The sequence below is a fragment of the Callithrix jacchus genome, chromosome 9 (assembly GCF_049354715.1).
Source record: "Callithrix jacchus isolate 240 chromosome 9, calJac240_pri, whole genome shotgun sequence".
Lineage (NCBI taxonomy): Eukaryota > Metazoa > Chordata > Mammalia > Primates > Cebidae > Callithrix > Callithrix jacchus.
This window is the reverse complement of record NC_133510.1, coordinates 69,567,776-69,586,171: the sequence shown is the minus strand read 5'-3', so window position 1 is coordinate 69,586,171 and position 18,396 is coordinate 69,567,776. Positions and strand designations below refer to the sequence as shown.

The following is an 18,396-nucleotide window of genomic DNA, read 5'->3' as shown; positions in this document are numbered from 1 at the left end:
CAATATGATGGAACCGGGTCTCTACTAAAAATACAAAACTCAGCTGGTCATGGTAACATGCGCCTGTAATCCCAGCTTCTCAGGAGGCTGAGACAGGAGAATCACTTGAACCTGGGAGGTGGAGGCTGCAGTGAGCCGAGATTGCGCCACAGCACTCCAGCCTGGGCTACCAGAACGAAACTCCATCTCAAAAAAAAAAAAACTTGAACCAAACATCTGTCTCAAAACAACGCTGCAATGCTGACTCATGGCAGTTTTAATGCTTGAGGCCAGTAATCTCTGTTATCTTGGCCTGACTATTCTTACCTGGTCTGCGGTGGAGCCAATGGAACGAGTTTTCTTTACAGGTCCAGGGGGACCATCAACAAACTGTCGGCTACTAGAGCGCTAGAAAGGAGACAAAGACCCATAACTTTAGTGCCAAGCAGATCTGAAGCACAGAAGATAAAATTATTCCATCAGACAACTTGGATGCAGGTCCTGGGGATTAGGGCTACAGTAAATAACAAACAATGTGCTCTCTCTCTGCCTATTTCCACATGAAGAATAAGCTGTACCAAAAGAATATGTTGTATAAAAATGCTCTAAGTGCCCTAGAAAAAAATGAGCAAGCTGTGGAGAAATTTAGATGACACCACCAGAAAAAGTACAGTTGTAATCCTAACCAAGGACATGAAGTCTTGGAAACACATTAAGTTCCCTAAATAAGCATACACAGATAGATCTCTATATATCCCATTATATACACATTTCATCTGAAGCTTACATTAGAGCACAAAAATCCTGTGTAAAAATTCATATGACAACTCAAAACAAACTTACATTTATCCTTTTCCACTGTATGAATGAATTGAAATGCAGCCTAAAGAGTGAAATAGGACAGGATCCTGTCCTAAGTTACTACTTCAAAGAATACCAATACTGGCCTGGAGCAGTGGCTCACGCCTATAATCCTCAGACTTTGTGTGGCCGAAGTGGGCAGATCACCTGAGGTCAGGAGTTCAAGATCAGCCTGGCCAACATGGTGAAACCCTGTCTCTACTAAAAATACAAAGAAATTAGCTGGGCATGGCAGCATGTGCCTGTAGTCCCAGCTACTCTGGAGACTGAGGCAGGAGAATCACTTGAACCTGGGAGACAGAGGTTGCAGTGAGCCAAGAGCCATCACTGCACTCCAGCCTGGGTGACAGAGCAAGAGTCCGTCTCAAACAAACAAACAAAAGACTAAACAAACCATACATACCCTCTTTTCTCTCTTCTTCAGTTTGAAAGTCTTCACCAAAGAAGAATCCCAATCCTGTTAACAATTACACTGTATTAGTTTCTTGTTTTGTTTTGGCCTTCCGTAAACCCTATGCAAATAAATTTACAGAGAACTTTAAAGGCTTCTTCAGCCAGGCTACCTAATGTACAATTCAGGGAGGGGAGAAAGGAAGGTCTCAAGTGTTGTAGCTATAGAGCTACAAGTTAATGTGCTGCCTTTCAAAAATTGAAGCTATTATAATAAAAACAGGAATCAATGCCACAGAGGCAAGAAAAGGTTAAAGAATCACCTTCTGCTGTGATTATTTCCAGTGGCTGATCCTTTATTTCTGATTATTTTTGTAATTAGTTTTAGAACTTACAGAATGTTAGGCACTATACTGATCGTGTTAGATGTGATTCTTGCCCTTAAGGGATTGCCACTGTCTAATCAGATGATCTACATAATATTGCCACTTAAAAAGTTCTACAGTTTAGGAACTTGGGCCCTGAAACATGTTCACCACTGAAGAACTATTTGTCTCTTATTGTAGTCTCATTTCAATTCACATGTTTTAACTGTTTGCATTCATTTTAGTAGTTACCTGTGATTTTCTTACTCCTGATCATTCCTGAAAACAGTATCTAGAAACAATGGCATACCACAAAAATAGCTTAGCTGAATACATTTAACTTCCCCAATTCATGGTCTAGTAATTTAGTCACTGGTTGTTTGATTCAGCTTCAGTTACAACAAATATCACAACACAGGTCTAGCTCAAAAAATCAAATGCGAATATGATCTAGTTTTATTATATGTACCAGACCTCCACTATATCATTCCCTATCTGAAAAAGGGTGATGCCTAATATTTGTATCTATAAAATGGCTATATTTTTGCTAGTCCAACACTGAATTTGGACAGAAAACCTCTAGCCATGTAACAAATAGTTTTTACTTGTTTTGCTATACCAGAAAACCAGTCACCAAAAACTTCCTGATTTGTTTCATTTGCTAGTTTTCAGCTAGCAACAGAAAAGATGCACAAATCAATGAACTATATCAAAGAATGTATCAGGAGATGACCTTTTATGCAGAAGCATCACTATAAGTTAAAAGAAGTGTGCCACCCCATAAAAGCAGGGCAACAAATAGTTTAACATGCTAACTACTGTTGATGCAAGCATTATATAGTGCCTAGAAATTCTAATCACACCTTTCTGGCTGAAATCACAGGACCTTGGTTTCCTTCTAATTGTGAAGTATGACTATGCTTTCCCCAAGAACCAAACTAATTCAGAAATAAGGCACAAGTCAATTTACTCTAAGAGCAGCAAATAAGCCCTGTTAATATACAGCCTTGCTAATATTTTTATTACTAGCTGGGGCTTTAATAAGGCAAAATATAATCAATTAGTATATGTGGCACATAGAGATATATTAAATAAACTCAACTCATGCCAAATTCTGAATTCTATATTCTCACTTCAGAAACTAATACATAAGCCAGTCTCTTATAGCTCATGCGGATTTATATTGCTAGCTCAGTATCTAAGCAAAGACTCACTAATCAACTAATAAACACATTAACTAATAAAATAGTAACATAGCATGTTTAGAAGAGAGGACAGGAGAGATATTCCTGGGGAAGCAGAGGTAAGAAAAGTAGATAATTCTCAGAGATCAAATGTTTATTACCAGTGATTCATCAGTCTTGTCAAAGCTGATATCTGATAAAATGGAACCAGATTCATCAATGGTTGATAGTCTAGATCGGTGAAACAATACAATGTTAGACACAGTACTCTGTGGAACGTAAAATTCACCAACATTCAGAACAAGTCCTACTGGTCAGGTAACATCATTTAATTTCATAAAAATCCCACTATGGAGACAACTACAATCTTGAATCTTGTGGTAGGCCACTTTTTTTTTATTTTCCATGGAGGAGTGTGTGTGCATGGGTACAGGTGCAGCACAACTTCTTTTTCAGCAAAAATCTTGTAACAGCAGTTGAAAGTTACAGTCAGGGTTACAGGTGCTATTCGCTACTGAGTTTGTATTACAGGCCACTCAAAATTCACAAAATCAAGGAGTGAAGATTAATTTGATCCCAACTGTGCCGGTTTCTACAAACGAGAGTATAACCCAGTACTGACTTTTTAAGAAATTAAGCCTATACATATTCTTAGTTATAAAGATTCCCCATAAAACAACCAGGAAACAAAACAAATAGCTGACCTTTCCTGACATACTGTACTGGGGATGCTAAATTCAAAGTCTGGTTGAGACTATTTTAAACAGTGGTGCAGTAGAACCAAAATTATTGTCTGGTCTTGGCTCACAGAGGCCTTTCTAAACCAGAAGAGCTTTAAGAGCTCTCTGGAGAGTAAACACTGAAAGTATTGCTGAACTGCCACTTTCACCTACGGGTATCTTAGCAATGCACAGGATTAGTTATTGATGTGCAATTTAGCACTAACATCAAAATTTTATACATGGTTAAACAACATCCTTAGGACAGATTTAAAAACAAAATAAAATAAATAGGAACATCCCTGTGGTTTATTCCCCACCTACTCTTCCCCCCAAAATATTTTTCTGCTTTTTTCAGTACAAATTCTAGAAGCAGTATATTTAAGAATTCAGAAAACAAGACTTTCTGACAGCTGTGTTGCTTGTGATCAGATAACAACAGATGCAGTTCCTCCACCTTTTGTTCCCAGCATTGCTGCTGGATGGTTGGCCTCTGTTGAGAAAAGCCAGAGCTGATTTTTGCTCCTCACTTAGTTGAATGCTGCCAGATGTGTCACACATGAGCATCTCTCGAATCAGCTGAATCTGTCGTTCCTACAGACCAAAGCAGAGCAAAACATCATAACTAGCCAGGGGAGAACGCTTCACCTCAAATTTATGGGACGGGCAGACCAGAAGACATTAAAATACAGTATTATGCAAATGGGCCTTCAAGAAAGCTGCGACGCCAATAGCATATTAATTCACATCAAGCCCAGATTGTGTCTCTGATTTCTTTTTTTTTTTGAGACAGTTTCACTCTGGTTGCCCAGGCTGGAGTGCAATGATGCAATCTCGGCTTACTACAACCTCCGCCTCCCGGGTTCAAGTGATTCTCCTGTCTCATCCTCCTGAGTAGCTGGGATTACAGGCATGTGCCACCATACCTGGCTATATATATATATTTGTATTTTTAGTAGAGACAGGGTTTGTCCATGTTGGACAAGGCTGATCTCGAACTCTCAACCTCAGGTGATCCGCCGCCTCGGCCTCCCAAAGTGCTGGGATTACAGGCGTGAGCCACTGCACCCGGGCCTTGTGTCTCTGATTTCTGACTGGTAAAATGAACTACATCTAGAATAGTGAAGTTTCTGCTACAAGACTTTTGGATTAACCTGCTAATCTAAAAGGAGAATAATGCAAAATGAGAGTCCCAAAATAGATTTCGCATAGCAAAAACACTTTAGTGTCATTTTATCAGGACAAATATTGGTTTCTATGGATCAAAGCAGCCACCCACCTCTCTAAATAGTGTAGCAAAATGCATTAAAATAGATACAAAGCTGTAATGCACTGGAACCAGACAATTTGAGCTTAGTGAGGCATCTAACACTGTATACCAAGATGGATTAGTCCCTCCCAGTAAAAGCTTTCCTTTGTACCATGACCCATCCAGGCACACCAAAATGATAGTGTTCTGTGTCAGTCACATTGCTCAACTGGTTGAATACATCTAGCCTTTTACCCTGAATTAAAGAGCGGTGATGAAAGGAAGAATCAGAGTTGTCTTGCCTGTGTGAATGACAAAGTACCAGCTACCCATATAAGGATGGATATTCCGGGTAGCACTTAAACAATGACGGATGGTCAATATTTTGTAACAGATCACATATGTTAGGGTCTCCCTCCCTTTTCCTCTAATTCTTTAAGTTCTCACTTGAAATCTGTCTATTAAGTAACAGTTCAAGTCTAAATGACAAAAACATTTAAATTTCAAATTACGAAGAACAAGATTCCTAGTCTGCAATTTTAGCTCTAATCATGGGCAAGTTGTTAAAGAACAGGTCACTTTCAGTTCTTTAATGTGGAAGAAGAAACTAGGTATACTTGGCAAGTGGAAACTGTCAGACACTGCTTTCCCCCTCCTGCACCAGCACAGAAAACAATACACACCAGCTTTTCACAGTCAGCCTCAGCTCTCTGTCTCCGTTTGATCTCTACATCCACCTGATTACGTGCATGCTTCAGCTTAACATCCAGAGCACTTCGCTCAGTTTCTGCTTTCATCAAAAGATCCTTGTATTTCCCCAGCTCATGGTCAGTCCTCTGCCACTTTTTACGGATGTCCTCAAAGTCCTTCGCCAACTGGATAAATTCTGAGGAAAAGGGGAATCTTTAATAATTCAAGCATCAAACAGAGTATAACTGCTATAATAAATGAGCCCTGCAGTTAGCTTTATTTGAAATTCATAATTAAGGGACCAGCTGAACAATGGGCAAATCCAGTTGAAAATAACCAGGAGCAGATCCTGGATATGTTTGTCACTCTGATGAGAACTTTGTGAGGAGCAATTCCTATTTCAATAGGCCACTTACCTTTGGCTTAGCCAGTGGCATCTGCTATGGAATATGTAACTCATTAGTCACCTGGCTCCAGATGTAACACTAACACTGAAAGCTCCTGAACAGAAGGCAATCAAAAGGCCTTTGGGGCAGCTGTCATGCACCGGGACAGTTACAGCTATAAAACAAAAACAGCTTCCCTTACAGTCATGAATTACTGCACCAGAGAGATGTTAAACAGCAAATTCAAATGTAACTGCTGTAATATGCTCTAGTAGATGTAGGTTAATATTACAGATGTCTAGACCTACAATTTCGTTTGGCTATATAATTATACAAATATTGATATGAAAGTAAAAAGCCAATTTGTTTTTGCTGTTTAACACTGCCCTGAAGGGTATGTAAACATTCCAGTTGAAAAAAAAAAAACATGAAGAGAAGATCATACTAGCTTTTGGAACATCCCTGATAGCAGACTGTGAAGACTCTTCAAATGTCTGCAAAGAGAGCATCACTGCCAAGGCAGCATTCTCAAAGGAAGAAGATAACCCTGGTGGCATTTGTTCTTATCTCCTGCTATTGGCAAAGCTGTTCTTCTGCAACATATTTGCAAAAGTGCCTTACAATTTTCTAGTTAACCTCCATTTATCTCTAAGGATCACTCTCCACCAAGATCAAGGAAGAAGGTTTCAAGTTGTACAACTGCTGCTGGTCAAACTAACCCAGTTTACAGCTGAAACTAGGCCAAATCCACACACAGCTAGCAGATTCTTAGGTAGTAAGGGTACTTTTCCCATATTAACCTAAAATCAGAGAAACAATATATAGTCCTTTTTAAGCAATTTTAATCATTTGACCAAATATCAAACTTATAAATTAGGATATTAATTCATTCCAGAGAAACCAAGTCATAAGGAAATTTCAGTTTTTACAACAAATTTCAGCAAATAAGTTATTATGACCTAGTTATCTTAAACAATGCAAATATCAATGATAAAAAAGCATTACAATTCAAATAGTTTTAAGAAATATGCTGTGTTAGTCAAACATACTACATTTTTGTGTTTTTTTTTAAGATTAAGAAAAAAACATATCCGTTTGCAAACTAAATACGGTACACATACACACTCAAAATATTTACTGAACTGAAAAACAATTTTGAGAATAAAAAGATTTTCATATGACCTAATTTTGCTGGTTTGTTTGTTCTTTAGGATACTTCTTTTATTAAATTACTGCTTCAACTTAGTTTAAGTCAGACCCAAAACAGAGGATTTACATACCCAAGATATTACTTTTTGTGTGTGCAGGTGAAAAAAGTGAAAAAAAAAAGATATTACTTTTTTCTTAGAGACAGAGTTTCACTCTTGTTGCCCACACTGGAGTGCAATGGCGCAATCTTGGCTCACTGCAATCTCCACCTCCCGGGTTCAAGAGATTCTCCTGCCTCAGCTTCCTGAGTAGCTGGCTGTATAGGCATGTGCCTCCACACCCAACTAATTTTGTATTTTTAGTAGAGTTGGGGTTTTACCATGTTGGTTAGGCTAGTTTCAAACTCCTAACCTCAGCTGATCTACCTGGCTTGGCCTCCAAAAGTGCTAGAATTACAGGCATGAGCCACTGTGCCCAGCCTACTTTTTATTTTTGAGACAGAGTCTTCCTGTCACCCAGACAGTCTCCCGAGTAGCTGAGATTACAGGTGTGCGCCACCACATCAGGCTAATTTTTGTATTTTTAGTCGAGATGGGGTTTTACCATGTTGGCCAGGCTGGTCTCAAATGATCCACCTGCCTCAGCCTCCCAAAGTGTTAGAATTACAGGTGTGAGCCACTGCACCTGGCCAAAAGATACTACTTTTATGTACAATTCTGCTATGAGTGAAGTTTGCTAGGTGGATCAGAAGGCATTTCAGACTACAGATCAGAAACAATTTTGATGTTGAAGATCAATAATCATGGCACTGTTTTTATTAGTTGGTGGATCACAATTCAGCTTGGTACTATCCCATCATAAAGTGCACATTCAAAAGATTTAAAAATGTAGGCCAGGAACGGGTGGCTCATGCCTGCAATCCCAGCACTCTGGGAGGCTGAGGTGGGCGGATCACTTTGAGGTCAGGAGTTCAAGACCAACCTGGCCAACATGGTGAACAGTGTGGTGGGTGTGCCTGTAATCCCAGCTACTGGGGAGGCTGAGGCAGGAGAATTACTTGAATCCAGGAGGCGGAGGTTGCAGTGAGCTGAGATTGCACCATTGCACTCCAGCCTGGGCAACAAGAGTGAAACTCTGTCTCCAAAAAATTATAATAATATAAATAAATAAATATTGTAAAAGCTATGATTGCACCACCATACTCCAGCCTGAGCAACAGAGTGAGACCTTGTCTCCAAAAAAATTAAAAATAGGCCAGGCATGGTGGCTCATGCCTCTAATTCCAGTGCTTTGGGAGGCCGAGGTGAGTGGAACACCTGAGGTCAGGCGTTCGAGACCACCCTAGCCAATGTGGTGAAACCCCATCTCTACTAAAAATATAAAAATTAGCCAGGCATGGTGGCAGATGCCTGCAATCCCAGCTACTCAGGAGGCGGAGGCAAGAAAATCACTTGAACCTGTGAGGTTGCAGTGAGCCAAGATCATGCCACTGCATTCCAGCCTAGGCAACAGAGTAAGACTCTGTCTCGAAAATAATTAAATAAATGAAAAATAAAAAATAAAAAAGCCAACATTCCAAATCAGAGATCTGGAGAAGGAGGTAAAATGTACCTCTATTTTATAATAAAAATCAATGGGAAGATAAAAATTTGCTTATATAACAAAATCAGGATTTCTGTAAAAATAAGTATCTTGAGGGGAGATTTTTGGCATAATCACTTCCCAAAGTATTTCCATAACTAGTATCTCAATTTATGCCTAAATCCTCACAGCACTTCCACTCCACAAAGAAAATAAAGATGTTTAAATTCCTATTTTATAGGTGGAAAAACAGACACAGAAGTAACAGGTAAAAGCCAGCACTAGTTATCAACACTCAAAACCTCAGATTCTTCCCTCTGCTCCCACATTCTGTCAGCTGCCTCCCTCTAGAGGTCTTATGATCACAATCTCTTTCACCCATTTCTCCCTACTTCCATCTTCACAACCACCATTCCAATTAAGGCTGTTATTGCCTCTTTCCTGAGCTATGACAACCATGTCATTCCTAGTCAGTCTCCCAGCATCCACCTCTAATGCAGCCTACACCTCTGCCAGGGTAATCTTCAAAAAGCACAATTCTGATTACTCCCCCTTACTCCTATTTCCCTCAAGTCCCATACCCTCTTGCCTCCGCTCAGGCTGTGTCACCTGATCTAAAATACCCGCTTTCATCTCTGCCTGTTGAGATTCTACTCTACATCTAAAGCTCAGCTCAAACCCTTTCCACCATAAAACCATTTAGTCATCCCTTTCCCTGAACTCAAAAATGCTAGAAGCCTTGATAGGTTCTCACAAAATGTTTGCTGAATGGACCTGAGTTTTAAGATCTCTTATTCCACACTCTAGTCCCCACCACACTCTAAAGTAATCCATCTTCTGAGATGATGTGACCTCAAAGAGAAGCCTAATTAGTATGCCATGGTGGTTACTTAGCTGGTACCAGATGACAGGGTCATGTAGCAGCTATTAGAGAGAGAAAATAGAATATTGTTTTGAAAGGCCTTTAAGTGGATAAGAGCTATTAAAAACATCAATCAATTCAAAGAAAATATTGAATGGCATAAGCAAGATGCCACAGTAAGTACTATAGAAATAAAAAAAGTCAAGACACAGTTCTTGCATTACTTTTTTACACCAGTGAGGCTGACTTGAAAGCAACATTTACTAAATTAGGTATTAAAGAAAATCTGAAATAGGAGAGGATGGCAATACAAAGAGAAGTTGATACAGAATAATTTCCCTTAGATCACATGTCAGTACCATCAGTCCCATTTTTCTTTCTTGCTAATTTATTTCCCAGACTATTTGTCTATCAGCATCTCCTTTTCCTCCCCAGCTCACCACCCCAACTCAATCCTTCCCCCAACCCCCAGGAGATGAAGTCAACCTCTGTCACCCAGGCTGGAGTGCAGTGGCACAATAATGGTTCACTGTAGCCTCAAACTCCTGGTCTCGAGCAATCCTTCAGCCTTCTGAGTATCTGGGACCACAGGCATGTGTCACCACACCCAGCCTATTTTTGTTTTGTTTTGTTTTTGAAATAGGATCTCGCTCTGTCTCAGGCTGGAGTACAGGGGTGCGATCTCAGTTCACTGAAAACTTCTGCCTCCCCAGTGATCCTCCCACCTCAGCCTCCTGAGTAGTTGGGATCACAGGAGCATGCCACCATACCACCTAATTTGTTGTTTGTTTGTAGAGATGAGATTTTGCAGCTGGGTGCTCACACCTGTAATCCCAGCACTTTGGGAAGCTGTGGTCGGCGGACCACTTGAGGTCAGGAGTTAAGACCAGCCTAGCCAACATGACAAAACCCCATCTCTATTAAAACCACAAAAATTAGCCAAGCGTGATGGCAGATGACTGTAATCCCAGCTACTCAGGAGGCTGAGGCAGGAGAACTACTTGAACCCAGGAGGTAGAAGTTGCAGTGAGCCGAGATCACACTACTGCACTCCAGCCTGGGTGATGGAGTCTCACTCCATCTCAAAAAAAAAAAAAAGAGATGGGGTTTTGCCATGTTGCCCAGGCGGTGTTGAATTCGTCGACTCAATTAATCCACCAATCTCAGCCCCACAAAGTGCTGGGATTACAGGCATGAGCCACTGTGCCTGACCGCTAATGTTTTTAGAGACAGTTTTGGTATGTTGCCCCATCTGGTCTCAAACTCCTGGCCTCAAGTGATTCTCCTGCCTCAGCCTCTTGAGTAGCTGAGATTACTGGTACAAGCCACCAAACCTGGCTCTCAATCCTTTATTACTAAGCATCAAATATATGAAGTAGATAAAAGCAGATGCCTAGTATCTCCTTCAAAAAGAAATTATGGGTCAGGCCTGGTGGCTCACACCTATAATCCCAGCACTTTAGGAGGCAGAAGTGAGAAGACTGCTTGAGGCCAAGCATTGGACACCAGCCTGGGGTAAAATAAGGAGACCTTATCTCTACAAAAATTTTTTAGGCCAGGCATGGTCGCTCACATCTGCAATCCCAGCACGTTGGGAGGCCAAGGCGGGTGGATCAAGAGACAAAGACCATCTGGCCAACACAGTGAAATCCTGTCTTTACTAAAAATACAAAAAAATTAGCCAGGCATGGTGGCACGCGCCTTGTGGTCCCAGCTACTCGGGAGGCTGAGGCGGAAGAATCACTTGAACCCAGGAGGTGGAGGTTGCAGTCAGCCAAGATTGCGCCACTGCACTACAGCCTAGTGACAGAGCAAGACTTGGTCTCAAAAAAAAAAAAAAATTTTTTTTTAAGTAGCTGGGCATGGTGGCACAACCTGGGTAACAGAGTGAGAGTCTTAAAAAAAAGAAAAAAAAAAGAAGAAAGAAATTATGACTTTTTTCCCACTTCAACTGAAAATACTTTATAGAACACAAAGAAAATCCAGGATAAAAAATACAGACAACTACTACTCTAAAGAAGAAAGCAACATCCTAGTAAATTTTTCCCAGTTCATGGCACAGAAAATAGTGCCAATTGTTTAGTGGAAAAAGAATCTTGATTAAAAAAAAAAAAAAAAGCAGCTGGGTGCAGTGGCTCACATCTGTAATCTCAGCACTTTGGGAGGCCAAGGTGGGCAGATCACCTGAGGTCAGGAGTTCAAGACCAGCCTGGCAAACATGGTGAAACCCCATCTCCACTAAAAATACAAAAATTAGCCGGGTGTGGTGGCGTGTGCCTCTAATCCCAGCTACTTGGGAGGCTGAGACAGGAGAATCGCTTGAACCTGGGAGGTGGAGGTTGTAGTGAGCCAAGATGGCACCACTGCACTCCAGCCTTGGTGACAGAGACACACTACATCTCAAATAAATAAATAAAATAAAAAAGCCTGGCTAAAACCTATTATGAGCAGTTATAGAAAAGAATTTTAATGACCATTTAGATTGAGCGCCCATTAGGCTTTGACCACATAAATGACCACTGGTTTCTTTTTTGGTAACCCAAATGAAAAACAACTTTAAGATTGGAACATACTTCAGCTTTGTAAAAATCCCAAATTTGAAATCTGTTTTTCCTTTTGGACAGGTCAGCTCAGAATGACTTACGGAGTTCATTTCCTTCACTGAGAATCTCTGCCCGGCGCACAAGCTGCTCAAACAGATTCCGCATATTCAGCATCATAGTATCCATCTTTCTGCCAAGAAATCAAATATACATTAGGGGTCCTGCCTTCTCCCCAATGACAAAAGATTCTATAGCAATCCAGCCATCAGTGACCAACATCTGGACTCTTCCATTTATAACTACCATTATAAGAATCTCAAGCTAACAACAGATGTTTTGTGTGATTCTTATTATAAAAACAAACTTGAAATGTTTAGGACTCATCTGAAAATTAGGAAACCATTTCAGACCTTTGAATATAATATCCCTTCCAATCACTTTGGAGCAGAAAAGAAAACAACTAGGAAAGAGCACGTCAGTTGATTACTAAGTGACTGATCAACAACAAAATACGGTTCTTCAGGTCAAGCCTATTGATTAATGTAATATTTTTGCCAGTTTATTCCTTGTGGGCTTTGAAGACCTACAATGTAACTTAAAATATTTAGTTTTAATTTCATTTTTAGCTAATGCCCCGGTTGCAACTGCCTTTTAAAATGCAGGACATGGTCAGCACATTTCCTACCAACAGCACAGATGACGTCACATGAGTGATTAAGTGGGAAAATTGCCAGCTCAGCAGCACAAGAATTATTTCTGTAATGCAGGCCTCTGCTGGGCTGTGTGCAGGAACTACGTCTAATAAATTTATACTAAGTAGAGGCAAAGGATTATGTTGTACCACATTCTGGCATCAGAGAGACAATACACCACCTTCACAGTTAGAAGGGCAAAGCAAAAATCATTTGCTACTGTGTTCTGTATAGCGAATTTCAGGCCTCGTATTTCCCCCCCTGCTGATATCATAGTAAAAACTGTGTCCTTACAAGCGGTTCTATTCCAAATAGACTTTAACTGGGAACACGTTGAGGAAATAGGATCTTAACAGTCAAGAAAGAAAGACATTAACTGGGTGTTATGAACACTACCAAGGAAATGAAATAAAAAGTCAAATTTCATCAGAAATTTAACATCCTCAGAAATACCATTAAAGGATTCTTATGTTTCTCTCAACTACCGCTTCAACATTCTAGTCCAGGCCCTTATTTCCTAAATAAAATTTTAAGAACTCTTATGAAGGGTTAGTGATTTTGCAATGTTTATAAGATTGTACTCTAAACTATGAGGGCAAGAAAAAAATATATTAAAAAGTATAAAGGACAAAGAATATATGAACATAGGCTGCACACGGCAGCTCACACCTATAATCCCAGCACTCTGGGCGGCAAAGGCAGGCAGATCACTTGAGGTCAGGAGTTCAAGATAAGCCTGGGCCAACATGGCGAAACTCTGTCTCTACTAAAAATACAAAAATTAGCTGGGCACAGTGGCAAGCACCTGTAATCCCAGTTACTTGGGAGGCTGAGGCAGGAAGATCACTTAAACCCAGGAGGCAGAGGTTGCAGTGAGCTGAGATGGATAGCCTCTCAGCTATCCATGGAGAGCCTGCGTGCCAGAGCAACACTCTCTCAAAAAAGAAAAAGAATATATGAACATAAAGATATTTTCTATTAAATGCTGTGCAGAATTATTCATTTATACTCATATGATAATTGCTGTAATAGAAAAAAAGGTTTCAGTTCCAAGCTTGGATGCAACATATACCTGAATAAGGGCCGGAAATCAAGATTTTCAAATGGCAAGTATCTGTTCCAAACTACATAATCACAGCAAGTTGCTAAGCAACCAGACCAACAAATTTATTACAAAGATCTTTCTCTAAACTAAGAACAAAACTAAAAGAATAGCATTAAAGGCTGGGCGCAGTGGTGCATGCCTGTAATCCCAGCACTTTGGGAGGCCCAAGCGGGCGGATCACAAGGTCAGGAGTTGGGAGACCAGCCTGGCCAACATGGTGAAACCCCATCTTTACTAAAAATACAAAATTTAGCCAGGCATGGTGGTGGATGCCTGAAATCCCAGCTAATGGGGAGGCTGAGGCAGTGAGAATCATTTGAACACAGGAGGCAGAGGTTGCAGTGAGCTGAGATTGCACCACTGCACTCTACCCTGGGCAACAGAGCAAGACTCTGTCTCAAAAATAGGAAAAAGAATAGCATTAAAACCAGCAGGAAGAGCTGTGGAATTCATGGAGACTCCATGAATTGAACAATATAAGGAAACAAGCAATATGTCCCAACTGCTAAAAGACAGCAACAGGGGCAGGACATTGGGTAGTCGATTAAAATGTTGATTTTCTTTGGCTCTCATGAGGTAAAAATTGAAGACTTTAATTAGTAGTTTTAATATAAGGTATTGCTTTCTATCATCTAGGCACTCATTTATATATTGTGAGACTATAAGACAGTGAGCACAATACAACAGCAAAACTTCTATCTGTCCAAGAATTCAAAAAGGAAAATTTCATGGTGCTAGGATATTCAAAACTGTTTCTTTAAAACAACAAAAAAAAAACTTTTTAAGGAGGGTTTTTAAGGCTTAAATTATAATGTAACCTGTTCTTTTGCCTATTTTTTATTGAGACAGAGTCTTGCTCTGTCACCCGGCCAGAGTGCAATGGCACCACTTCGGCTCACTGCAACCTCCGCCTCCCGGGTTCAAGTGATTCTCCTGTCTCATCCTCCAGACATTATTCTACCCTTCCTGCTGATGTCCATCAACCACCCTACTCACTGACCTACCCTATCCCATACCATACTGACTTCCAATTTTGATTTCCCTACTTTTATCATTCTCTCAATGGCTCAGTTCCAAGCTTCAGAATCACCTCTAGTTCCTTCCTTTCCCACAGCATAATCATTAAACCTTGGGTACTCTTCTCTCATGTATCATACCCACTCCCTCAACACTTGCAGGTTGTCATTACTCACTTCAACTGTGCTCCCTGCCTCCAGTCTTTCCCCCACTGCTTCAGACAGTTGCCACTCAGATACATACACTTTGTACTTGAATTAAACTTTACAAGATGATTCTGCCCTGTGTCCCGGTAGACTGTAAATTTGAGGGGAGAAATCTTTCTTGTGGCGCTACTGTATTATACACACAAGCATGTAGAATTTAATATGATGCTCACACACACAAAAAGTATTTGATAAATGTTAAGTCAGAGAACAAACACACACACATATCTGTGACGCTTTGGTCAAAAGCATTTCCATTCTATTTCAACATAAATGTGTAATATAGCTTAAAGCAAAAAAAAAAAAAAAAAAAAAAAAAAAAGAAAAAAAACAGTTAAAAGGGGAAAGGGAGGAGCAGAAGTCCTGGGACAAGCTGGGTGTGGTGGTGCTTGCTTATAGTCTCAGCTACTAGGAGGCCAAGGAGGGAGGTCACTTAAGCCTAGGAGTTTGAGACCACCCTGAGCATCACAAGACCCTCTTGTATTAAAAATAAATAAATAAAACTATGCGGTGGCTCACGCCTGTAATCCTAACACTTTGGGAGGTTGAGGTGGGTGGCTGACCTGAGGTCAAGGGGTTCAAGCCCAGCCTTACCAACATGGAGAAACCCCGTCTCTAATAAAAATAGAAAATTAGCTGGCCATTGTGGTGCATGCCTGCAATCCCAGCTACTCAGGAGGCTGAGGCAGGAGAATCGCTTGCACCCAGGAGGAGGAGACTGCGGTGAACCAAGATCATGCCATTGCACTCTAGCCTTGGCAACAAGAACAAAACTCGGTCTCAAAAAAAAAAAAAGAAAGAAAAGAAAAATAAGAAAGTCCTGGGACAAACTTTTAATTCTTCTATCTACGAGTAGTATAATCTTCAGTAAATCACTTAGAAATTCCAAGACTCATCTATAAAGTAAAGTGAAAACAATAACACTTGCTCTATTCACCTCATAGATCATAAAAATTTTTTAATGTGTAAGTTGAGAATCTTACTATCAAAATACAAGGTATCTTTTAGTTGGTATGAAGTGAGTTTCTTTTGTTTAGGTTTGGTTTTGGTCTGAGAATTGTTATTTCCATCCTAAAACAGTGATTCTCAAATCTAGGTGTTTTTCCCCAACCAGGCTGTCTCCCAATAAGGATATCACTAAATTCAGAATTTTAGACTATTTTTAAAAATATTGCTACACAATTAGAAAGAAAGGAATCCAGTATTTACTAGGTGCTTTGAAATGACTCAAGCACTAAACTAGACACTTCACATATACTTTTTCTTTAAGTGAATCTGACTTATTTATGTATTTATTTATTTGAGATGGAGTCTTGCTCTGTCATCCAGGCTGGAGTGCAGTTGCGCCATCTCTGCCACCCAAACTCAAGCGATTCTCCTGCCTCAGTCTCTCAAGTAGTTGGGATTACAGGTGCTCACCAACACGCCTGCCTAATTTTTTTGTATTTTTAGTAGAGGCGGAATTTCACCATGCTGGCCAGGCTGGTCTCGAACTCCTGACTTCTAGCAATCTGCCCACCTCAGCCTCCCAAAATGCTGGGATTACAGGCATGCACACCACGCCTGGTCTCACTGACTTAATTATCTCCATTTTATAAACAATGGACAACTAAGGCCAGAGACCTTAAACCGACTAATAAAGTCAAACTCTCATTGAAATCCAGGTCTGAGTCCAAAATCTATATTCTCTCCAACCCAATACATTGAAGAGATGATATGTTACAAAAATATCAATTAGACCATATATGTTGCAGAGGTACTCAGAGACTTCCCCCAAAATCATAACATGTCATATGAACAGTAACACATATAAAACACATAAAAAACATAAAAATTATAGCTGCAACCCAGACTGAGAAGAATCAAGGAAACAGCAAAATTTGACCAAGTCTAGGCTTTTAAACAAGCTGTTCTAGATGAGGTTTGCTGCTTCTGGAGAGTTATTTTTTCCTCTAACATAGATTTACTTAGGGTAATCCAAAAATGGCACTAGCAGAATATAATCCTCTTCGCTTTTATGCTAAGGGACCATATATTTTTATTAACATTCTACAGAAGTGACTCTCAGGAATTATTTATAGATGACAAAAATATCTTTCTATATCAGTACTAACTGATATCTCAGCCAAATTGTAACTCAAAAAGCTAAAATTTACTCACCCTATTCAACGTCAATTGAAAATAATTGTAATTTTCCTGCTGGGTCACATTTTCACCCTCATGAATACTTGTTTATTTCCCCCCATGTATTATTTAGTCCAGAGCTAAGAGATACATTAATGTGAAAGGAAACAAAAACAAAGTCATATTGTAGTACATTGCTTTTGCAGCTGTAAAACAGCTGTCACTTTCCACAACAGAGACTGCTGCCTTTCGGGAAAGCTGAAACGATCCCTGTGTGCAGCAAGAAAATCAGTTTGTGGAGCACTTTAAACCAAAAGGTGCTAGAGAATCTCAGCTGTTATTGATGGGGAGCCCCAGAGGTGGAGAAGTCACTATGTTACAGTTTCCCAATCTGTGAGTATCCCTAAGGGAACAATTTGGCAGCACCATGAAAGAGTCTCAGCTGGATGTGATTGCTTTGAGCCCCCAATTTAATTTCAATCACCCAGCCAAGAGACAGACATCGTCCTTCAGAATAACCGACTATTACAGATCTTACTGCAGGGTACCCTGGGAAAAGTCTCTATCCTCTTCTTCCTCCTCCTTCAAACAACATTATTAAGAGACCTATATAACAGGTTTTTTAGATGCATCAAGGGTGTTAGATACTTTAAGACAAAGCAATGAAAGGTTGCTTGAGTTTTTTCAGGAAAGTGTTTTAAGAAAAAACTTTCCCACAAACATTGCTAAATCTGGAGATTCCCAAGAAATCAACAATATAGATTCCCTGCTGTCAAGGAAACCATTCTCAAAGATAATCTCAGTTCTTTAAGATCCTTTCATATGAACGCATTTGAGGACAATTATTTTCCGGAAATGTCTGGCTTCTGCTTCACCTCTTCACCATAATGAAAGTTGTATTCCCTGTGAATACAACTGGCGGGAAGAAAGATTATCTTGAAACCAAATGTTCTTTATAAGCAAATCACTTGCAGAAAGAGTAAACAAAATGTTCTCAATCCAACATGAATGAAGACTAAAATAAGGAAGGGAAGATCTGAATTGTAATTTTTCAGAAAATTATCATCAGTTTGGCATACTAAATACTTCTTTCTTCCCTGTGAATTCTTCCTATTCTGGTCTTCCATCCTTCAAGGTCTAGAATAAGTCTTACCAATTCACTGAAGCCTTCTCTAACCATTTCAGTCCAAAATGATTTCCATTATTATCTATAACATTCATTTAGCAGATATAAAAATACGGTTTATTTTTAATTTTCTATATTCAAAAAATTAATAGTAAAACAAAAATCTCA

General features: G+C 39.8%; 1 protein-coding gene across 10 annotated transcripts in view; it reads right to left on the bottom strand.

Moving 5' to 3' along the window:
* The window catches only part of RACGAP1 (Rac GTPase activating protein 1), a 36,599-nt gene that overhangs the window by 12,610 nt on the left and 5,593 nt on the right, over positions 1–18,396 (bottom strand). For 5 of the 10 annotated variants that reach the window (XM_035256838.3, XM_035256836.3, XM_035256839.3 and 2 more), the window contains exons 2-7: positions 12,060–12,148; positions 5,431–5,633; positions 3,956–4,092; positions 2,941–3,010; positions 1,244–1,297; positions 307–387 (exon numbers count right to left, since the gene is read on the bottom strand). In XM_035256838.3, coding sequence (XP_035112729.1) covers positions 307–387; positions 1,244–1,297; positions 2,941–3,010; positions 3,956–4,092; positions 5,431–5,633; positions 12,060–12,144 — 630 coding nt within the window. In that variant the 5' untranslated portion in view covers positions 12,145–12,148. The remainder of the gene's footprint in view (positions 1–306; positions 388–1,243; positions 1,298–2,940; positions 3,011–3,955; positions 4,093–5,430; positions 5,634–12,059; positions 12,149–18,396) is intronic. The other 5 variants (XM_035256832.3, XM_035256834.3, XM_035256835.3 and 2 more) reach the window with 2 other exon arrangements.